Below are 24,720 nucleotides of genomic sequence, written 5' to 3'. Positions count from 1 at the left end.
AGCATGAATGTCCTGAATGAGCTGAATTGGTTGGTGTTGGAATTGTTTAAATCGGGCAAGAAATGTTGAAGTAGTAACAGTTTTTAATTGAGAAAATCCTGGAATTTCGGGAAAACTGGAATTTGGTTTGGAACTTGGGAAAGTGTTAGTTTGAATGTCCAGGATGAGTGGAATGTGTTGATGTTGGAACGGTTTGACTAGGTTGAAAAATGTGGGAATTGTGCAACTTGGAAAAATGCTCCATTCATTTCAATGGGAACTTCCTGGAAATTTGGGGAAAAAGCGGGATTTTTTGAAAATGATTAGGAGCATTAATGTCCTGAATGAGCTGAATTGGTTGGTGTTGGAATTGTTTAAATCAGGCAAGAAATGTTGAAGTAGTGACAGTTTTTAATTGAGAAAATCCTGGAATTTGGTTTGGAACTTGGGAAAGTGTTAGTTAGAATGTCCAGGATGAGTGGAATGTGTTGATGTTGGAATGGTTTGAATAAGTTGAAAAATGTGGGAATTGTGCAACTTGGAAAAATGTTCCATTCATTTCAATGGAAACTTCCTGGAAATTTGGGAAATTTTGGGAAAAAGCGGAATTTTTTTAACATGATTGAGCATGAATGTCCTGAATGAGCTGAATTTGTTGGTGTTGGAATTGTTAAAATCGGGCAAGAAATGTTGAAGTAGTAACCGTTTTTAAATGAGAAAATCCTGGAATTTCGGGAAAACTGGAATTTGGTTTGGAACTTGGGAAAGTGTTAGTTTGAATGTCCAGGATGAGTGGAATGTGTTGATGTTGGAACGGTTTGAATAGGTTGAAAAATGTGGGAATTGTGCAACTTGGAAAAATGCTCCATTCATTTCAATGGGAACTTCCTGGAAATTTGGGGAAAAAGTGGGATTTTTTGAAAATGATTAGGAACATGAATGTCCTGAGTGAGCTGAATTGGTTGGTGTTGGAATTGTTTAAATCGGGCAAGAAATGTTGAAGTAGTAACAGTTTTTAATTGAGAAAATCCTGGAATTTCGGGAAATCTGGAATTTGGTTTGGAACTTGGGAAAGTGTTAGTTAGAATGTCCAGGATGAGTGGAATGTGTTGATGTTGGAATGGTTTGAATAGGTTGAAAAACGTGGGAATTGTGCAACTCGGAAAAATGTCCCATTCATTTCAATGGGAACTTCCTGGAAATTTGGGGAATTTTGGGAAAAAGCGTCCCCGTTTAGTGCGTTTTTATTGGTCGTCTCCAAAATAATGAACTTTCCGGTACAATTTCTTCAATTTTGATTCGCCCAAAAGGTTTATCAATCACAAATACTGCCTCAGTTTCAAAAGACTTGATGGTAAACACTAAGGTGAGTGTAAAGTCAACCTTTTTAACTTCATCCTGTGCCATGGCTCCAGTAAATGACTTGTTTTAGTCTTTGTGAGTCCATGGGACTGACTGTGTGTTATGGTAAACTTTTTATCAGATTTTATTTTTTTATTATCTATAGCAGGGGTGTCAAAAGTGTGGCCCGGAGGCCATTTGCGGCCCACAGCTAAAGTTTTAAAGGCCCACGGCACATTCTAAAAATACTACTAAAATAAACAAAAACATAACAAAAGTGGAATAAAAAAGCTTAAAAGGTGAAATGTAATTTAGAAAAAGTTGCAATTTCCAGGAATTCCTCTTTTTTTGTAACCTATTTCCACCCTTCTTAAGTTCGACTACTCCTTTCACATTTTTCAACCCATTTCAACCGTTCCACCGTCAAAACACTCCTCAAATTTAGGACAAAAACCAAGTTGGTTAAGGAACAAGAAAAATTCCCGGTTTCCCGAAATTCCAGGATTTTCTCAATTAAAAACTGTTACTACTTCAACATTTATTGCCGATTTAAACAAATATAACACCAACCAAATCAGCTCATTCAGGACATTCATGATTCTAATCATTTTCAAAAAATTCCGCTTTTCCCAAAATTCCCAAATTTCCGGGAAGCTCCCATTGCAAATAATGGACATTTTTCCAAGTTGTACAATTCCCCCATTTTTCAGCCTATTCAAACCATTCCAACATCAACACATTCCACTCATCTGGACATTCAAACTAATACATCCAAACCAAATTCCAGTTTTCCTGAAATTCCAGGATTTTCTCAATTAAAAACTGTTACTACTTCAACATTTCTTGCCCGATTTAAACAATTCTAACACCAACCAATTCAGCTCATTCAGGACATTCATGCTCCTAATCATTTCTAAAAATCCCGCTATTTCACAAAATTCCCCAAATTTCCAGAAAGTTCCCATTTAAATAATTGGGACATTTTTCCAAGTTGCACAATTCCCACATTTTTCAACCTATTCCAACATCAACACATTCGACTCATCCTGGACATTCTAACTAACACTTTCACAAGTTCCAAACCAAATTCCAGTTTTCCCAAAATTCCAGGATTTTCTCAATTAAAAACTGTTTACTACTTCAACATTTCTTGCCGATTTAAACAATTCCAACACAAACCAATTCAGCTCATTCAGGACATTCATGCTCCTAATCATTTTTAAAAAATCCCGCTTTTTCCCAAAAATTCCCAAATTTCCAGGAAGTTCCCGTTGAAATAATTGGGACATTTTTCCAAGTTGCACAATTCCCACATTTTTCAACCTATTCAAACCATTCCAAAATCAACACATTCCACTCATCCTGGACATTTAAACTAACACATTCTTAGGGTCCAAACCAAATTCCAGTTTTCCCGAAATTCCAGGATTTTCTCACTTAAGAACTGTTACTACTTCAACATTTCTTGCCCAATTTAAACAATTCCAACACCAACCAAATCAGCTCATTCAGGACATTCATGCTCCTAATAATTTTCAAAAAGTTCTGCTTTTTCCCAAAATTCCCCAAATTTCCAGGAAGCTCCCATTGCAATGAATGTGACATTTTTCCAAGTTGTACAATTCCCACATTTTTCAGCCTATTCAAACCATTCCAACATCAACACATTCCACTCATCCTGGACATTCAAACTAACACTTTCCAAGTTCCAAACCAAATTCCAGTTTTCCTGAAATTCCAGGATTTTCTCAATTAAAAACTGTTACTAATTAAACATTCTTGACCGATTTAAATAATTCCAACACCAACCAATTCAGCTCATTCAGGACATTCATGCTCCTAATCATTTTCAAAAAAATCACGCTTTTACCCAAAATTCCAAAAATTTCCAGGAAGTTCCCATTTAAATGAATGGGACATTTTTCCAAGTTGCACAATTCCCACATTTTTCAACCTATTCAAACCTTTCCAACATCAACACATTCCACTCATCCTGAACATTCAAACTAACACTTTCTCAAGTTCCAAACCAAATTACAGTCTTCCCGAAATTCCAGGATTTTGTCAATTAAAAACTGTCACTACTTCAACATTTCTTGCCATATTTAAACAATTCCAACACCAACCAATTCAGCTCATTCAGGACCTTCATGCTTCTAATCATTTTCTAAAAATCCCGCTTTTTCCCAAAATTCCCCAAATTTCCAGGAAGTTCCCATTGCAATGAATGGGACATTTTTCCAAGTTGTACAATTCCCACATTTTTCAGCCTATTCAAACCATTCCAACATCAACACATTCCACTCATCCTGGACATTCAAACTAACACTTTCCCAAGTTCCAAACCAAATTCCAGTTTTCCTGAAATTCCAGGATTTTCTCAATAAAAACTGTTACTAATTAAACATTTCTTGACCGATTTAAATAATTCCAACACCAACCAATTCAGCTCATTCAGGACATTCATGCTCCTAATAATTTTCAAAAAAATCACGCTTTTACCCAAAATTCCAAACATTTCCAGGAAGTTCCCATTTAAATGAATGGGACATTTTTCCAAGTTGCACAATTCCCACATTTTTTAACCTATTCAAACCTTTCCAACATCAACACATTCCACTCATCCTGAACATTCAAACTAACACTTTCTCAAGTTCCAAACCAAATTACAGTCTTCCCGAAATTCCAGGATTTTGTCAATTAAAAACTGTCACTACTTCAACATTTCTTGCCATATTTAAACAATTCCAACACCAACCAATTCAGCTCATGCAGGACATTCATGCTTCTAATCATTTTCTAAAAATCCCGCTTTTTCCCAAAATTCCCAAATTTCCAGGAAGTTCCCATTGCAATGAATGGGACATTTTTCCAAGTTGTACAATTCCCACATTTTTCAGCCTATTCAAACCGTTCCAACATCAACACATTCCACTCATCCTGGACATTCAAACTAACACTTTCCCAAGTTCCAAACCAAATTCCAGTTTTCCTGAAATTCCAGGATTTTCTCAATTAAAAACTGTTACTAATTAAACATTTCTTGACCGATTTAAATAATTCCAACACCAACCAATTCAGCTCATTCAGGACATTCATGCTCCTAATCATTTTCAAAAAAATCACGCTTTTACCCAAAATTCCAAAAATTTCCAGGAAGTTCCCATTTAAATGAATGGGACATTTTTCCAAGTTGCACAATCCCCACATTTTTCAACCTATTCAAACCATTCCAACGTCAACACATTCCACTCATCGTGGACATTCAAACTAAAACTTTCCCAAGTTCCAAACCAAATTCCAGTTTTCCTGAAATTCCAGGATTTTCTCAATTAAAAACTGTTACTACTTCAACATTTCTTGACCGATTTAAATAATTCCAACACCAACCAATTCAGCTCATTCAGGACATTCATGCTCCTAATCATTTTCCAAAAAATCACGCTTTTACCCAAAATTCCAAAAATTTCCAGGAAGTTCCCTTTGAAATGAATGGGACATTTTTCCAAGTTGCACAATCCCCACATTTTTCAACCTATTCAAACCATTCCAACGTCAACACATTCCACTCATCGTGGACATTCAAACTAAAACTTTCCCAAGTTCCAAACCAAATTCCAGTTTTCCTGAAATTCCAGGATTTTCTCAATTAAAAACTGTTACTACTTCAACATTTCTTGACCGATTTAAATAATTCCAACACCAACCAATTCAGCTCATTCAGGACATTCATGCTCCTAATCATTTTCCAAAAAATCACGCTTTTACCCAAAATTCCAAAAATTTCCAGGAAGTTCCCTTTGAAATGAATGGGACATTTTTCCAAGTTGCACAATTCCCACATTTTTCAACCTATTCAAACCTTTCCAACATCAACACATTCCACTCATCCTGAACAATCAAACTAACACTTTCTCAAGTTCCAAACCAAATTACAGTCTTCCCGAAATTCCAGGATTTTGTCAATTAAAAACTGTCACTACTTCAACATTTCTTGCCCGATTTAAACAATTCCAACACCAACCAATTCAGCTCATTCAGGACATTCATGCTCCTAATCATTTTTTTTAAATCCCGCTTTTTCCCTAAATTCCAAAAATTTCCAGAAAGTTCCCATTGAAATGTATGGGACATTTTTAAAAGTTGCACAATTCCCACATTTTTCAACCTATTCAAACCATTCCAACGTCAACACATTCCACTCATCGTGGACATTCAAACTAAAACTTTCCCAAGTTCCAAACCAAATTCCAGTTTTCCTGAAATTCCAGGATTTTCTCAATTAAAAACTGTTACTAATTAAACATTTCTTGACCGATTTAAATAATTCCAACACCAACCAATTCAGCTCATTCAGGACATTCATGCTCCTAATCATTTTCCAAAAAATCACGCTTTTACCCAAAATTCCAAAAATTTCCAGGAAGTTCCCATTGAAATTAATGGGACATTTTTCCAAGTTGCACAATTCCCACATTTTTCAACCTATTCAAACCTTTCCAACATCAACACATTCCACTCATCCTGGACATTCTAACTAACACTTTCTCAAGTTCCAAACCAAATTACAGTTTTCCCGAAATTCCAGGATTTTGTCAATTAAAAACTGTCACTACTTCAACATTTCTTGCCACATTTAAACAATTCCAACACCAACCAATTCAGCTCATTCAGGACATTCATTCTTCTAATCATTTTGTAAAAATCCCGCTTTTTCCCAAAATTCCCCAAATTTCCAGGAAGTTCCCATTGCAATGAATGGGACATTTTTCCAAGTTACACAATTCCCACATTTTTCAACCTATTCAAACCATTCCAACATCAACACATTCCACTCATCCTGGACATTCAAACTACCATTTTTCCACATTCAACACATTTCCAGGAATTCCTGTTTTTTGGTAACCTATTTCCACCCTTCTTAAATTCGACTACTACTTTCACATTTTTTAACCCGTTGCAAGCGTTCCACCGTCAAAACACTCATGCAAATTTAGGACAAAAACCAAGTTGGTTAAGAAACTAGAAAAATTCCCGGTTTTCCCGAAAATCCAGGATTTTCTCGATTAAAAACTGTTACTACTTCAACATTTCTTGCCCCATTTAAACAATTCCAACACCAACCAATTCAGCTCATTCAGGACATTCATGCTCCTAATCATTTTCAAAAATTCCCGCTTTTTCCCAAAATTTCCAGGAAGTTCCCATTGAAATGAATGGGACATTTTCACACATTTTTCAACCTATTCAACCTATTCCAACGTCAACAGATTCCACTCATCCTGGACATTCTAACTAACACTTTCCCAAGTTCCAAACCAAATTCCCGTTTTCCTGGAAATTCAAACTCTTCAACATTCAAACTATTCTTACATTCATACAACATTCATTGCCTCTTCTAGTTAAAAATTGATCTGCGGAAGTGGTTCGTGTCACAAAATGTTTCACAACACCAACTGACAGCACACCTGTTGACTAATTATTCCCGCCTAATAAACTTTAAACGTGCTTTTTTAACCCGTAAACTACATTGTGACGGCCAAAAGTGAAAATGACGTCAGCGTGTTTTAACGTGACTGAGGTGCGTTCACGTACCTGTCAATCTGAGCTCCTCGTTTCCGGTGTCCCGGCGTGAGTGACAGCTCCGGCACGTCAGCCGCGGACGGGCCGGCGCTGACGTGTTCGACGCCGGGGTAGCTCTCGGACAAAAGGCCGAATATACTCCGGGCTGAATATGTCCGATTGTTCGCGGGGTCCGGAGCCCAAAAAACGCACGCAGCAATGAAGCCGCTAGCGTCCCTTCTGTGGCGTCTTTGTACCCCACGTAGATCGTCTATACACAGACAGATGCATCACGCCGGGCGAGATTCCTTAACGTTCATTGCACGATTTAGTTGGTATTTTAAACAGTAAATGTAAATAAACGAATATAGTGTGTTCATTTTAACAATACAGGTAGTGAAAAAGGACATTTTGAAGCCACAGTAACAACTTTATCACGATTATGTGTGATGTTTGCGGATTAACTACCCCTGTATGATCAAATACGTCATAAAAAAATATATATAAGTACATTGAATTATCTATTATATTGAATTATTACTGCTCATGTTGCCGTTTTCTTAAAGTTACCCAAATATATTGTACTATTTAGGCAACAATTGAAATCGAAAGCAAAGTGAGGCCTCTTCTTTTTTTCAATCTGTGTTATTTCTTCACGTTGTCGTCCCACTCTTAAAGGGACATGACACGTTTTTTTTTAGTTTTTTTTTTACAATGTTATTGTAATACAGCATGGTAAATTATTACAATTATAAAGTTGATGATTTGTTTCATACATTCCTGTTCTACTGTTTTGTTTTTTGGTTGTTTTTTTTTGTAGTTTCAACCAGACAAAAAATCGGTTCAAGAGTGAGAAAAAATAAAATTTAATAAATAAAAAATACAACAACTAAAATATATACATAAAAATACACACAAAAAAACCCAAAATAAAATACATATATATATATATATATATATATATATATATATATATATATATATATATATATATATATATATATATATATATACACTCAGTACTAATTAAAGACACTAAAAATGAGACCGTTAAAATGTTTACTCAATTGAATTGTAAGTTAGTTGACTATGTCTTCATCTGCCGGCTAAAAGTGAAATTGCAGTCTCCTGAATAATAAAAATTTAATAAATAAAAAAATACAAAAAAAAAACCAACTACAATATATACAGAAAAATAGACAAAACAAACAAAATAAAATACCAAAAAATACAATTATATATCTATCTATATCTATATATATATATATATCTATCTATATATATATATATATATATATATATATATATATATATATATATATATATATATATATATATATATATATATATATATATATATATATATATATATACTCAGTACTAATTAAAGACACTAAAAATGAGACCGTTAAAATGTTTACTCAATTGAATTGTAAGTTAGTTGACTATGTCTTCATCTTCCGGCTAAAAGTGAAATTGCAGTCTCCTGAATAATAAAAATTTAATAAATAAAAAAATACCAAAAAAAACCCTACAATATATACAGAAAAATACACAAAACAAACAAAATAAAATACCAAAAAATACAATTATATATATATATATATATATATATATATATATATATATATATATATATATATATATATATATATATATATATATATATATATATATATATATATATATATATATACACACATATATATATATATATATGTGTATATATATATATATATATATATATATATATATATATATATATATATATATATATATATATATATATATATATATATGTACACTCAGTACTAATTAAAGACACTAACAATGAGACCGTTAAAATGTTTACTCAATTGAATTGTAAGTTAGTTGACTATGTCTCCATCTTCCGGCTAAAAGCGAAATTGCAGTTTCCTGAATAATTGGAAACTCATGTTAAAAATATCAAACCAAAAATAATTCCTGTGCAAATTATTAGAATTTTGACAGCTGTTAAATTATTTTAAATTTTAAATTAATTTTAACATGAATAATTACATTTTGTCTATTCTCGTTTTAAAACAAATTGAGAAAATAGCTATGTAAAATAAGATATTTTGGGGTTTTTCCACCTAGAAAATATTGTTGAAAGTCTGTAACATCCTGAGGGTGCTTAATTTAAGAATTGCAAGTTGAATAACACTTGTTTTCAGAATAAAATACTTTTGATATACAAATTATTTGTATATATAATATATCAGGATTATATATACAAATAATAATTTGTATATCAAAAGTATTTTGTATTTTGTGTATTTTGTATATATATCAGGATCTCCTCTCTGAGCTGCCACCTTACCGTGGTAGAGGAGTTTGCGTGTCCCAATGATCCTAGGAGCTATGTTGTCCGGGGGCTTTATGCCCCCTGGTAGGGTCTCCCAAGACAAACTGGTCCTAGGTGATCAGACAAAGAGCAGCTCGAAGACCTCAATGAAAAATAAAACCTATGGACCCAGATTTCCCTCGCCCGGACGCGGGTCACGGGGCCCCCCTCTGGAGCCAGGCCCGGAGGTGGGGCACGATGGCGAGCGCCTGGTGGCCGGGCCTGTTCCCATGGGGCCCGGCCGGGCACAGCCCGAAAAGGCAACGTGGGTTCCCCCTCCAATGGGCTCACCACCCATAGCAGGGGTCATAGAGGTCGGGTGCAATGTGAGCTGGGCGGCAGCCGAAGGCAGGGCACTTGGCGGTCCAAACCTCGGCTACAGAAGTACAGAAGCTAGCTCTTGGGACGTGGAACGTCACCTCGCTGGGGGGGAAGGAGCCTGAGCTAGTGCGCGAGGTGGAGAAGTTCCGACTAGACATAGTCGGGCTCACTTCGACGCACAGCAAGGGCTCTGGAACCAGTTCTCTCGAGAGGGGCTGGACTCTCTTCTACTCTGGCGTTGCCGGCAGTGAGAGGCGACGGGCTGGGGTGGCAATTCTTGTTGCCCCCCGGCTCAGAGCCTGCATGTTGGAGTTCAACCCGGTGGACGAGAGGGTAGCTTCCCTCCGCCTTCGGGTGGGGGACGGGTCCTGACTGTGGTTTGCGCTTACGCGCCAAACCGCAGCTCAGAGTACCCACCCTTTTTGGATTCACTCGAGGGAGTACTTGAGAGTGCTCCCCCGGGTGATTCCCTCGTTCTACTGGGGGACTTCAACGCTCATGTTGGCAGCGACAGTGAAACCTGGAGAGGCGTGATTGGGAAGAATGGCTGCCCGGATCTGAACCCGAGCGGTGTTTTGTTATTGGACTTTTGTGCCCGTCACAGATTGTCCATAACAAACACCATGTTCAAACATAAGGGTGTCCATATGTGCACTTGGCACCAGGACACCCTAGGCCGCAGTTCCATGATCGACTTTGTAGTTGTGTCGTTGGATTTGCGGCCTCATGTTTTGGACACTTGGGTGAAGAGAGGGGCGGAGCTTTCTACCGATCACCACCTGGTGGTGAGTTGGCTGCGATGGTGGGGGAGGATGCCGGACAGACCTGGCAGGCCCAAACGCATTGTGAGGGTTTGCTGGGAACGTCTGGCAGAGTCTCCTGTCAGAGAGAGTTTCAATTCCCACCTCCGGAAGAACTTTGAACATGTCACGAGGGAGGTGCTGGACATTGAGTCTGAATGGACCATGTTCCGCACCTCTATTGTCGAGGCGGCTGATTGGAGCTGTGGCCGCAAGGTAGTTGGTGCCTGTCGGGGTGGTAATCCTAGAACCCGTTGGTGGACACCGGCGGTGAGGGATGCCGTCAAGCTGAAGAAGGAGTCCTATCGGGTTCTTTTGGCTCATAGGACTCCTGAGGCAGCGGACAGGTACCGACAGGCCAAGCGGTGTGCGGCTTCGGCGGTCGCGGAGGCAAAAACTCGGACATGGGAGGAGTTCGGGGAAGCCATGGAAAACGACTTCCGGATGGCTTCGAAGCGATTCTGGACCACCATCCGCCGCCTCAGGAAGGGGAAGCAGTGCACTATCAACACCGTGTATGGTGAGGATGGTGTTCTGCTGACCTCGACTGCGGATGTTGTGGATCGGTGGAGGGAATACTTCGAAGACCTCCTCAATCCCACCAACACGTCTTCCTATGAGGAAGCAGTGCCTGGGGAATCTGTGGTGGGCTCTCCTATTTCTGGGGCTGAGGTTGCTGAGGTAGTTAAAAAGCTCCTCGGTGGCAAGGCCCCGGGGGTGGATGAGATCCGCCCGGAGTTCCTTAAGGCTCTGGATGCTGTGGGGCTGTCTTGGTTGACAAGACTCTGCAGCATCGCGTGGACATCGGGGGCGGTACCTCTGGATTGGCAGACCGGGGTGGTGGTTCCTCTCTTTAAGAAGGGGAACCGGAGGGTGTGTTCTAACTATCGTGGGATCACACTCCTCAGCCTTCCCGGTAAGGTCTATTCGGGTGTGCTGGAGAGGAGGCTACGCTGGATAGTCGAACCTCGGATTCAGGAGGAACAGTGTGGTTTTCGTCCTGGTCGTGGAACTGTGGACCAGCTCTATACTCTCGGCAGGGTCCTTGAGGGTGCATGGGAGTTTGCCCAACCAGTCTACATGTGTTTTGTGGACTTGGAGAAGGCATTCGACCGTGTCCCTCTGGAAGTCCTGTGGGGAGTGCTCAGAGAGTATTATGGGGTATCGGACTGTCTGATTGTGGCGGTCCGCTCCCTGTATGATCAGTGCCAGAGTTTGGTCCGCATTGCCAGCAGTAAGTCGGACACGTTTCCAGTGATGGTTGGACTCCGCCAAGGCTGCCCTTTGTCACCGATTCTGTTCATAACTTTTATGGACAGAATTTCTAGGCGCAGTCAAGGCGTTGAGGGGATCTGGTTTGGTGGCTACAGGATTAGGTCTCTGCTTTTTGCAGATGATGTGGTCCTGATGGCTTCATCTGGCCAGGATCTTCAGCTATCGCTGGATCGGTTCGCAGCTGAGTGTGAAGCGACTGGGATGAGAATCAGCACCTCCAAGTCCGAATCCATGGTTCTCGCCCGGAAAAGGGTGGAGTGCCATCTCCGGGTTGGGGAAGAGATCTTGCCCCAAGTGGAGGAGTTCAAGTACCTCGGAGTCTTGTTCACGAGTGAGGGAAGAGTGGATCGTGAGATCGACAGGCGGATCGGTGCGGCGTCTTCAGTAATGCGGACGCTGTATCGATCCGTTGTGGTGAAGAAGGAGTTGAGCCGGAAGGCAAAGCTCTCAATTTACCGGTCGATCTACGTTCCCATCCTCACCTATGGTCATGAGCTTTCGGTTATGACCGAAAGGACAAGATCACGGGTACAAGCGGCCGAAATGAGTTTCCTCCGCCGGGTGGCGGGGCTCTCCCTTAGAGATAGGGTGAGAAGCTCTGCCATCCGGGGGGAGCTCAAAGTAAAGCCGCTGCTCCTCCACATCGAGAGGAGCCAGATGAGGTGGTTCGGGCATCTGGTCAGGATGCCACCCGAACGCCTCCCTAGGGAGGTGTTTAGGGCACGTCCGACCGATAGGAGGCCACGGGGAAGACCCAGGACACGTTGGGAAGACTATGTCTCCTGGCTGGCCTGGGAACGCCTCGGGATCCCCCGGGAGGAGCTGGACGAAGTGGCTGGGGAGAGGGAAGTCTGGGCTTCCCTGCTTAAGCTGCTGCCCCCGCGACCCGACCTTGGATAAGCGGAAGAAGATGGATGGATGGATGAATATATCAGGATGTCTCATCAATTGACTTGCTGCATGTGCAAATAATTTTACTAGTTTTTAGTGGGTGTTTCTTTTCTAAAATCTACTATTTTAATTTTATATTTGGTCAGAAATTTTGCAGAAATTAAGTCAGATACTTTTGAGCCCCTAAAAATAAAAATAAAAGTGCATTAAACGGGCATAATTTCTAATTGCCCATAAGAAAAATTGTGAAATATGAACAGGAATTGCTGACTCGTCGGAATTAACTTAACTCCGCCTCTTCCTGCCCAGGCTGTTCCAAAATAAAAGCAACTTATAGGCTTACAAGAATGTGTAAGAATTATGGAAAGCCACAACTGTGAGGTGATTGTTTATTGCAGATACAGAAATGTCACAAGGCACTCAAACCAACATTTGGAAGCGATACGGGTTTTTGATATTTAGCACAGAACACCGCACCATTTTAAGGCGACTCGCTGAAAAAACAAGGACACAATTTCGCTCTACAAAATAAAAGCACACAAAAAATAAGAAAAAAAAATCATTATTTCCACTTCTTCTTCTTTTAATTGTTGTTAGCGTCTCAGACATGTGCGTCAGTAACTTTGGATTTTGGTAGCGCGGTCATGAAGATCATATTTGGAAAAAACGAATGCAGCTCCTAATTAGAGACATCTAAAAGCAATCATAAAACAAAAAGGCGGGTGCGACTTTTGTCGGCACACCCGAAACCACCGCACACACGCGCAGCTGCAGCAAACTCATTTGTCACACGTGCAAGTAGGGAAGGGCTTCACATGGGTGGATCTCGCGTAAGAGGAAGAGAGGGCGGGGTTAATTAATTTGGCAATTTTAACATTTTAAGGTACAAGCGGTAGAAAATGGATGGATGGAAGATAGCTGCCATCCGGCGGCCAAATTGGAGAGTGCAACTGGCAACTTGTCACGTTTCATGTGTCAGGTAAACTGGGCCGTATGAATCCCCTTCCTATTGGAGGTATGGAAAAGGCCAATCACTGTTTGATTTGAGACATGGCCCCCGTTCCTGGGTGAATCTCGCGTAAGAGGAAGAGAGGGGGGGGGGGGGTTAATAATAGGGTAATTCCTGGGTGGATCTTGCGTAAGAGGAAGAGAGGAAGGGGTTAATATTTTGGCAATTTGAACATTTTAAGATAGTTACCATTCGACGGACCAAAGCGGAGAGTGCAACTGGCAATTTGTCACGTTTCACTTGTCGGGTAATCGGCAACGAATGGGGCCGTGGAATCCCCTTCCTACTGTGCGTATTTGATTCGAGACATAGCCCCGTTTCTGGGTGGACCTCGCGTAAGAGGAAGAGAGGGGGCGGGGTTAATAATTTGGCATTTTTAACATTTTAAGATAGTTGCCATCCGGCGGACCAAAGCGGAGAGTGCTACTGGCAATTTGTCACGTTTCACGTTTCGGGTAAACGGCGACGAATGGGGCCGTGGAATTACGTTTCATGTGTCAGGTAAACTGGGCCGTATGAATCCCCTTCTTATTGTACGTATAAAAAGGCTAATCACTGTTTGATTCGAGACATGGTCCCGTTCCTGGGTGGATCTCGCGTAAGAGGAAGAGAGGGGGCGGGGTTAATAATTTGGCAGTTTTAACATTTTAAGATAGTTGCCATTCGGCGGACCAAAGCGGAGAGTGCAACTGGCAATTCGTCACGTTTCATGTGTCGGGTAAACTGGGCCGTATGAACCCCCTTCCTACTTTGCGTATGAATAGGTCAATCACTGTTTGATTCGAGACATGGCCCCTGTTCCCGGGTGGATCTCGCGTAAGAGGAAGAGGGGGGAGATGGGGGTGGTTAATAATTTGACAATTTTAACATTTTACGGGACAAGCGGTACAAAATGGATGGATGGAAGATAGTTGCCATCCGGCGGACCAAAGTGGAAAGTGATAATAATAATTTGGCAATTTGAACATTTTAAGATAGTTGCCAACCGGGGGCCAAAGCGGAGAGTGCAACTGGCAATTTGTCACGTTTCATGTGTCGGGTAAACGGCGACGAATGGGGCCGTGGAATCCCCTTCCTACTGTGCGTATGAAAGGGTGAATCACTGTTTGATTCGACACATGGCCGTAGTGGATCTCGCGTAAGAGGAAGAGTGAAGTGAATGATATTTATATAGCGCTTTTTCTCTAGTGACTCAAAGCGCTTTACATTGTGAAACCCAATATCCAAGTTAGATTTGTTTCAAACCAGTGTGGGTGGCACTGGGAGCAGGTTGGGTCAAGTGTCTTGCCCAAGGACACAGCGGCAGTGACTACAATTGCAGACGCGGGGATCGAACCCGGAACCCTCAAGTTGCCGGCACGGCCACGCTACCAACCGAGCTATACCGCCCCATAATAATTTGGCAAATTGAATATTTTAAGATAGTTGCCAAAGCGGAGAGTGCAACTGGCAATTCGTCACGTTTCACGTGTCGGGTAAACTGGGCCGTATGAACCCCCTTTCCTACTGTACGTATGACAAGGTCAATCACTGTTTGGTTCGAGGCAAACGGAGCCATGCAGATCTCTCCTAATAAAAAAAAGATGCTTTATAACTATGAGCGGAGAGAAAGTACTAAATACTGTATGTACAAAAAATTATGGGAAACACTGCTCCCGATAATAGCAACATCCATCCCTACAGTGAAATATGGAGGGCACTGCCTCCGATACACACACTCTCACACACCGGTAGGCAAAAACTACCTTCTTGATTCCCGCGCTATGGAAGACGCTGCTCCCGATAACGCCGTCGAGAGGCGAAGCGTACGCGGCGACGTCGACGAGCGGCGTGAATCCAGTGTAAAAACTGTACTCAGTGAATGTACTAGTACACTTCTTTTTTAGCAGATGCTGCTTGTTGACATTTCGACAGTATAACTGTCATAATTATGGAAGGCACTGCTCCCGATAATTATACATTTTCTATATATATATAAAAAAATGGCTATTTATAGTGAACGCTGCCACTGATAAATAAATATTACAATAAATAGTTTTCGATTTCAGTGCCACCTGGTAAAATACACGCTTGTTCTTTTATCATCGTTATGCAAAACCAGTGGGTAAATGGTAAATAAAAACAGAATATAATGATTTGCTAATCCTTTTCAACTTATATTCAATTGAATAGACTTGCAAAGACAAGATATTTAATGTTCCAACTGGTAAACTTTGTTATTTTTTGCAAATATCTGGAATTTGATGCCAGCAACATGTTTCTAAAAAAGCTGGCACAAGTGGCAAAAAAGACTGAGAAAGTTGAGGAATGCTCATCAAACACTTATTTGGAACATCCCACAGGTGAACAGGCTAATTGGGAACAGGTGGGTGCCATGATTGGGTATAAAAGCAGCTTCCAGGTAATGCTCGGTCATTTACAAACAAGGACGGGGCGAGGGTCACCACTTTGTCAACAAATGCGTGAGCAAAATGTTTCAGAACAACATTTCTCAACCAGCTATTGCAAGGAATTTAGGGATTTCACGATCATCAAAAGGTTCAGAGAATCTGGAGAAATCACTGCGCGTAAGCGATGATATTACGGACCTTCGATCCCTCAGGCGGTACTGCATCAAAAAGCGACATCAGTGTGTGAAGGATATCACCACATGGGCTCAGGAACACTTCAGAAAACCACTGTCAGTAACTACAGTTGGTCACTACATCTGGAAGTGCAAGTTACAACTCTACTATGCAAATAATAAGCCATTTATCAACAACACCCAGAAACGCCGCCGGCTTCGCTGGGCCCGAGCTCATCTAAGATGGACTGATGCAAAGTGGAAAAGTGTTCTGTGGTCTGACGAGTCCACATTTCAAATAGTTTTTGGAAACTGTGGACGTCGGACAAATAGGAAAAGAGCCATCCGGATTGTTATATGCGCAAAGTTGAAAAGCCAGCATCTGTGATGGTATGGGGGTGTATTAGTGCCCAAGACATGGGTAACTTACACATCTGAAAAGGCACCATTAATGGTGAAAGGTACATACAGGTTTTGGAGCAACATATGTTGCCATCCAAGCAACGTTATCATGGACGCCCCTGCTTATTTCAGCAAGACAATGCCAAGCCACGTGTTACAACAGCGTGGCTTCATAGTAAAAGAGTACGCGTACTAGACTGGCCTGCCTGTAGTCCAGACCTGTCTCCCATTGAAAATGTGTGAAAATGTATTATGAAGCCTAAAAAACGTTTACTGAGTGTTGTTAAAAGGAAAGGCCATGTAACACAGTGGTAAAAATGCCCCTGTGCCAAGTTTTTTGCAATGTTTTGCTGCCATTAAATTCTAAGTTAATGATTATTTGCACAAAAAAATGTAGTTTCTAAGTTTGAACATTCAATATCTTGTCTTTGCAGTCTATTCAATTGAATATAAGTTGAAAAGGATTTGCAAATCATTGTATTCTGTTTTTATTTAGGAATTAAACAACGTGCCAACTGCACTGGTTTTGGGTTTTGTATTATATCATTATTTGTGCTTAACAATCGTTATTCAAGCAAATTGCCAGGTTTTGCAACAATGCCCATTCGTGTTGGCATTTTTTCGTGATTGGATGTTGCAGTAATTGCAAGTAAACTGTAATAGCACCAATTGGGGTTAATTAGTTAAGTACCGCATGGACGAAACGGCAGAACAGAACATTTGTGAAAATACTGAATAAATTGCTAAGGTGAAAAGGTGCCATCTTTGATTAAAGGGTCATGTCACCTGGTATGTGTAATTAATTGTATCATTATTATCATAATTCAGTCCCTCCAGCATTTTGCAGGCTTTTTGTGTACTTTTGTTTTTTTCATTGTGCCAGAAAGTTGCAACGTTTTGACACTTTTTTTTTTTTTTTTTTTTTTATAATATTGAACCAACTCCTGCTTTTAAGAATTTTAAATCACCATTTTAAGTGTTCCTTACGACAAAAAAAAGGAAAATCAATAATAAGGCACCGAGAGGTCCGCCAAAAAAATGTCTGTTTCTCAACTGTATGGATCACAGTAGCACTTAGTTGTAATACACTTTTCCACCACACGTGGCAGTAATGACAATATCAAACAAACAGAAGAAGTCTGGCGATAAAGACGAGAAGTTTCTTAAAACCTCTAAAGGCTTAGTGGCCACATGCGTGGACAGCACCTTTTAGCTCTTATTTCCAAAATTGTGTACACTACCTGAATTGGGGTCTTATGGCCACTTATGTGGACACTTATACTGCCATCTGGTGGTGTCAGAAGAGTATAACATACGATGGAATTTAGAGAAAAAAAGTGTAAATATAAGAATTAGCATGTCACTAAACATGAAGTACACGTTTGTGTACTTATGGACTAAGTACATTATATCAAAAGATGATCCTTAGTTTTTATTCTAATTAGGGTCCAATAAGCCCAAATAGCAAAGAGAAATAAAAAAAGCATGTAAAAAAAAAACAGCTTGGGCCTTAAGAGGATTTTAAGCACAAAAATTATGATTAAAGTGGTGAAGCTGTACTTTCATTTGCACTTTAATTCTATTGACAGTTTAGTTCAACATATTTATTGATTATTTAGTTTATTTTAGCATAACATAATTGTATTGTTTCTTAGTTATATTTACGAGTCCTTTCTTATAACATTTTTTTTTTATTAGTACTTATTTTTCTAGTCCGCTTGACCTAAGCCTAATGTTTATGTGTTAAATAAATAATTATCTTAGGTTTTATATCTTTTGACAAGTTTGTAGGCAAGTTAGATATAATTATTGAATATGATAATATTCGTTGTACTTGTGCAATGACAATAAAGTCCTATCCTATCCTATAAAAATCAATTTTCGGTGATAACATTTGAGTGGGCCCCGGGCCCCTATGTAGTGGAAAAGATAGGCCCCAAAGTCAAAATGGTTAAGAACCCGTTTTACTTGTTTTATACCACGCAGACCTAAAAGTAGACACTAGATGGCAGTAAAAGTACACTCAGAGCTAGGGATGATGTTCGAAACCGGTTCCCCCGGTTGTTCGATAAGAAAAGAACCGAATCCATGGACTCAAATCCCTTTTTGAGAACCGGTTCCCGTTATCGAGGCCACTATAGTAAAGAAAAAGAGTTGTTTTTTTATTGGAATCCCTGGGAACGAATCCCGTCTCACAGGAAATGCCCTTTGGGACATCACAGGAAATGACGTAGCTCAGTCTAATGACTGAGCTAAAAAGCCGACATGCTAATTTTTTGGAAGAAGAATTGTTGATTGATGACTGTGGCGTTCTTAGTGTCATAGTGTGTGTAGTTGGTATGTTCCAATAGCAGCAGAAGTGCACTTTTTGGAGAGCTGTATTATTTTCAGTTTTGTGCCCAAGGGACTGATTTTATTTAACACTATCTTATTATTTATACACCTATAGTGATCACCAGAGACAGGTTGTTTTTATGTTACTGTATATATTTGTTTTTCTGAAAAATCCCACTTAATATACTTTGGGTAACAACAGTCAATATTTATTTATTTTATTTTTTTAGGGGGGGTAACAGTCAATATTTATTTATTTATTGTATTTTTTTCTCATAAAATAAAAGTGAGCTTTTGTTAAACCAAATATTGTGTTTTTTTCCATATACAACAACCTATCTGGATTCGATAAGAGAATCGATAAGAGAATCGATAAGGAATCGGTTCGATAAGAGGATTAAATTGTGGCTTGTGCAGCCCTTTGAGACACTTGTGATTTAGGGCTATATAAATAAACATTGATTGATTGATTGATAATGGGCTCGAACTCGATAATTTCTTATCAAACATCATCCCTACTAAGAGCTCAATGAGAAATGACTGTACTGTTTGAAATAATCATTATTAGTAATATAAATAATTCATAATAAATACAGGAAGACATTATCCGTGTATGTTTTATGCTTCAAAAGTGTTTATCCGTCTTAACGTTCATTTATGTTCCGACGCACGTTTCAAAAAGCCTTTGTGAACTTTTTAAGAGTGATCTATAGTTTTTGTTGTTAAAATGAGAGACGTTGAGAGATTATAAAAGTAGGTCTGATTACATTTGTGTGGAGTGATCAAAAAAGACTTTTTACACCTTGTTAGTTTCTGCTCGCTCTGCACAAGAAACAAAATGGCACGTTTTGATTAGACGGTTGACAAATTTGATCGGCCAAGATGACGTTGATTGGCTAGCATACGCGTGGACGTTGGAAAAAGTTGCTGAATTGGCGTGAATTGGCGCCATCGCAACATCGCAAATTCCTGAAGGGACTGAGTATTAGTATACTTCATATATTTATTTCCGCAGTTTTTTTTTTACATGTCGTCATCATACGGCCAAATGTCCCCTGCCAGTGCCTTGGCACAGCCCTGGATTGTCCAGGTTGCTAAGGCAAACTGGTTACGGAACTCATCTGTGGTCTCCTGCGGGCGGTCAGTCCTTAGGGTGTCCAGGTGACTGGACAGCCCTTTGAGTGTGTGCGGACCAGAGCCCAGCAGAATGTGGCGGAAAGGACTTTCTTTGGCAGACACGTACGCCGACAGGAAGTTCCTCTCCACCTAAAGACAGAGCAGGAAGACAGGATACGATTTTTAAATGTATTTTCTTCTCCCACACACATGAAGACAATGGAGCTGTTTGTGTATGTTTTCCCCCCTTCTGACCTAAGAAAGCAAACGTCTGAGTGTCTTAGTCCTATAAGATTGTGGTCTTTTTATATATATATATATATATATATATATATATATATATATATATATATATATATATATATACACATACAGTATATATACATATATATATATATATACACATATATACACACACACATATATATATATATATATATATATATATATATATATATATATATATATATATATATATATATATATATATACATAGGCAACTTTATTTGTATAGCGCTTTTCATACACAAGGCAGACTCATACACACACACACACACACACATATACTTTATATATATATATATATATATATATATATATATACACACATACAGTATATATACATATATATATATATATATACACATATATACACACACACATATATATATACACATATATACACACACACATATATATATATATATATATATATATATATATATATATATATATACACACACACACATATATATATACACATATATATTTATACATATACATATACACATACATATATACATACACACAACACGTGCCAAAGTTGGAAAAACTTATTCGGGTGTTACCATTTAGTGGTCAATTGTACGGAATATGTACTTCACTGTGCAACCTACTAATAAAAGTCTCAATCAATCAATCAAACACATACATATACACATACATATATACATATATACATACACATATATACATACATATATATACTGTATACATATATACACACACATATACATACACTTATACATTGAAGTGGATCATATTAGTACATTGTTTGATTTCTTTGCTTAATCGATTCCATAATTTAATTCCACATACAGATATACTGAAGGTCTTAAGTGTTGTACGTGCATACAAATGTTTTAAATCACATTTTTCTCTAAGATTATATTTCTCCTCTTTTTTTTTTTAGAAGAATTGTTGTATATTCTTGGGTAGCAGTTTATAGTTTGCTTTGTGTATAATTTTAGCTGTTTGCATATTCACTATGTCATGGAATTTCAGTATTTTCGATTCAATGAATAAAGGGTTTGTATGTTCTCTATATCCAGCATGATGTATTATTCTAACTGATCTTTTGTGTAACACGGCTAATGAATGAAGTGTAATTTTTTTACTTATTTCCCCATACTTCTACACAATAACTCAGATATTTGGTATAATAATAATAATAATAATAATAACAACAACATCTTAACAAAACAGCTTGCGGGTTACAAAACCTCCTTTTGGTTGCTGACGTATGACACATACGTGCACCAAGTAAGCATAGAGATGGCCTAAAAAATGTTTTTATTTTATTTTTTAAAAGTAATTCGTCCAAAAAAATAAAATTCATTTGATTTTTGAAAATTACTACAAAAAATCAGGATAAAAAACATTTTTTAGCACCCCTAATTATCATATACCGTATGATAGGTTGTAAAAATAACAATAAATATCTGCTTGTCACCTTGACTTACGATCTCAAAGCAAGTTATTTGTGCATACAAAAATCAAATAACCAAATGCATCGGCATTAATATAATGAGGCAATTCTACTTTTATATTCTTACATTCACTGTTACAGCCATGACTGTGATGTGGCCCCCGATGAAAATAAGTTCGAAACCCCTGGTCTAGAGGTACGCCGAAGAAGTCTGCAAATATGTCCTGTATATGCACTGCAAAAAGTCAGTGTTCAAAAACAAGAAAAAAAAATACAAAAATTAGGGGTATTTTATTTGAACTAAGCAAAATTATCTGCCAATAGAACAAGAACATTTGGCTTGTCAAGACTTTCCAAAACAAGTCAAATTAGCCGAACACAAAAATACCTTAAAATAAATATATTCTCACTAATAACAACTGTACTACTATACGAGTACGTATTTTCTATTGTTTCATTGAAAATAAATAATCTGTTTTAATATGAGACACAATTATGTCAAAGTCATGATTTTTTTTTTCATGCTTGAAATAAGAAATGATTACTTTAAAAAAGCAGTTTTATACTTGTGAGTGTTGATGACACAGCTTTGCAACACTTGATATTCTAGTTTCAAGCATGTTTTACTCAATATAGGTCATCAAATCTCAGCAACAAGCTGTAATATCTTACTGAGATCATTTAGGACCAAAACACTTAAAACAAGTAAAACACTAACATAAAATCTGCTTAGTGAGAAGAATGATCTTATCAGACAGAAAAATAAGCAAATATCACCCTTATTTCAGATATTTAATCTTACTTAGATTTCAGTTTTTGCAGTGTGGAGTATCATTGTTGATGATGTTTGGGCATTGTGTGTAACGTTGCAGTGGCCCAAAATATTAAATCTACCTATTAAAAACAAGGCAAAGGTTTCTTTGCTATGGTATCACACCACGTACTTACTGTAGAGCTCAAATGCCGGATTTTTTTGTCTTTATATGCAGGGGTTTGTAACAGCTAAAAAAAACCTCTCACACTGCAAAAACTGAAATCTAAGTAAGATTAAATATCTCAAATAAGGGTGATATTTGCTTATTTTCTGTCTGATAAGATAATTATTCTCATTAAGCAGATTTTATGTTAGAGTGTTTTACTTGTTTTAAGTGTTTTGGTCCTAAATGATCTCAGTAAGATATTACAGCTTGTTGCTGAGATTTGATGACCTATATTGAGTAAAACATGCTTGAAACTAGAATATCAAGTGTTGCAAAGCTGTGTCATCAACACTCACAAGTATAAAAGTACTTTTTTTAAAGTAATCATTTCTTATCTCAAGCATGAGAAAAAAAATCATGACTTTGACACAATTGTGTCTCATAATTAAAACAGATGACAGCCAAATGGACTTTGCTGTTTTATTTTCAATGAAACAATAGAAAATACGTACTCATATAGTAGTACAGTTGGCACAGTACAGTAAACTGACAGTTAAAAACATTTAACATGTGACATTTCTAAGAATATTGAACAGAAATAGTTCATGCACATTCAGATAAATTCTACAAAATGACAATTAAAAACATTTTGGCCGGGGTTCCGGGCTGTATATATGCGCACTAATTGACTGAAAGAGCACGCACTTGACGCGATGATGTCATGTTGTCAATGGAAAAATGCATTTTTAGACCATATGATTTGCCTGAGCTGCTAGGAGACCACGAGAGTAACAAGCGGTTGCTTTGTTGAATTTCCATTAAGAACAATAAATTAGTTTTTAGTATAAGTAAATGTAATTTCGAGCGCATATCGTTATATCAAGATAATGGCACTAGAATTTACTTAATTTAAGAATATTTTTCAACATATTGAGCAAAAAGGTCTCTTTTTTTTTTTTCTACCAAGAAAAGTGCACTTGTTATTAGTGAGAATATACTTATTTTAAGGTGTTTTTGGGTTCATTGAAGTTAGCTAATTTTACTTGTTTTGGAAAGTCTTGACAAGCCACATTTTCTTGTTCTATTGGCAGATCATTTTGCTTAGTTCAAATAAATTACCCCTAATTTTTTTTTCTTCTTGTTTTTGAACACTGACTTTTTGCAGTGCAGGATTTAGAACTTTAAGGGTTTGTTCAAACACAAAGCTCAGCCGAGACTTACCGACATGATGCGGTCGTTGTAGATGCGGCACATCTCCACGTCCCCCAGGTCGCTGTTTTGAATATCGGTCATCAGGTTACGGGCAGCTCGGCTGTAGGCGCCGGCGGCCGAGAACAACCACTGCATGGACATGGGGATGAGATTTGGCTGCATCTGTGGGACGCAGAGGTCGGTTCTGTTGTTACCAAGTCACGGATGTGACAGAAAATGACAGAAAATGACAAAAACAAAACAAAAATCACCTACCCTCCTAACAGTATCCACTTTCCCGTTGATCTGAATGACTTGAGAGCGAATAACCTTCTCGTACTTTAACAGGTCCATGGGCAGCAGGTGGTCATGGACCAGCCTCAGTGCCATGTGGCCCGCAAACTTGGCAGCTGCTTCAGCCAGCTGTAGATGTTGGTTGGACGTGGTGGCAATCAGCTTTTCTTGGGTGTCCAGTAACGTGCCAAAGTATGGATAGTCCTAGGAAGAAGGTGGAAGATACAGTACATACCGTAATAAGCAAGAAAGATTTGCCTGGATAGGTTTGAGATATGCTACAGATAGCCAGTGTTTCCCACAGAAACGCACTCTGTTTGTGGTGGTGGGGTCCCCTAATTTTCATAATAGACCATGACCAAAAAACATTTTTAGTTGCACCTAGGGATGATGTTCGAAACCGGTTCTCCCGGTTGTTCGATAAGAAAAAAAATGTTCGATAAGAAATTAACCGATTCCATGGACTCGAATCCCTTTTTGAGAACCGGTTCCTGTTATCGAGGCCACTATAGTAAAGAAAAAGAGTTGTTTTTTTATTCGAATCCCTGGGAACGAACCCCGTCTCACAAGAAATGCCCTTTGGGACATCACAGGAAATGACGTAGCTCAGTTTAATGACTGAGCAAAAAAGCCGACATGTTAATTTTTT

The 24,720-nt window shown here is 38.6% G+C and overlaps 2 protein-coding genes across 3 annotated transcripts in view; both read right to left on the bottom strand.

Moving 5' to 3' along the window:
* The window catches only part of tnk2b (tyrosine kinase, non-receptor, 2b), a 166,924-nt gene extending 159,776 nt beyond the window's left edge, over positions 1-7,148 (bottom strand). Inside the window, exon 1 of the mRNA XM_062070215.1 lies at positions 6,916-7,148. The gene's annotated coding sequence lies outside the window, so the exon portion shown is untranslated. The remainder of the gene's footprint in view (positions 1-6,915) is intronic.
* A 5,761-nt stretch (positions 7,149-12,909) lies between these two features.
* tfr1a (transferrin receptor 1a) overlaps positions 12,910-24,720 on the bottom strand; it is a 71,390-nt gene continuing 59,579 nt past the window's right edge. For both annotated transcript variants that reach the window (XM_062070211.1, XM_062070212.1), the window contains exons 16-18: positions 24,054-24,275; positions 23,808-23,960; positions 12,910-20,108 (exon numbers count right to left, since the gene is read on the bottom strand). In XM_062070211.1, coding sequence (XP_061926195.1) covers positions 19,866-20,108; positions 23,808-23,960; positions 24,054-24,275 — 618 coding nt within the window. In that variant the 3' untranslated portion in view covers positions 12,910-19,865. The remainder of the gene's footprint in view (positions 20,109-23,807; positions 23,961-24,053; positions 24,276-24,720) is intronic.

The sequence above is a fragment of the Entelurus aequoreus genome, linkage group LG14 (assembly GCF_033978785.1).
Source record: "Entelurus aequoreus isolate RoL-2023_Sb linkage group LG14, RoL_Eaeq_v1.1, whole genome shotgun sequence".
Classification (NCBI taxonomy): domain Eukaryota; kingdom Metazoa; phylum Chordata; class Actinopteri; order Syngnathiformes; family Syngnathidae; genus Entelurus; species Entelurus aequoreus.
The sequence above is the reverse complement of the archived record's forward strand: the minus strand, read 5'-3'. Positions and strand labels throughout refer to the sequence as shown.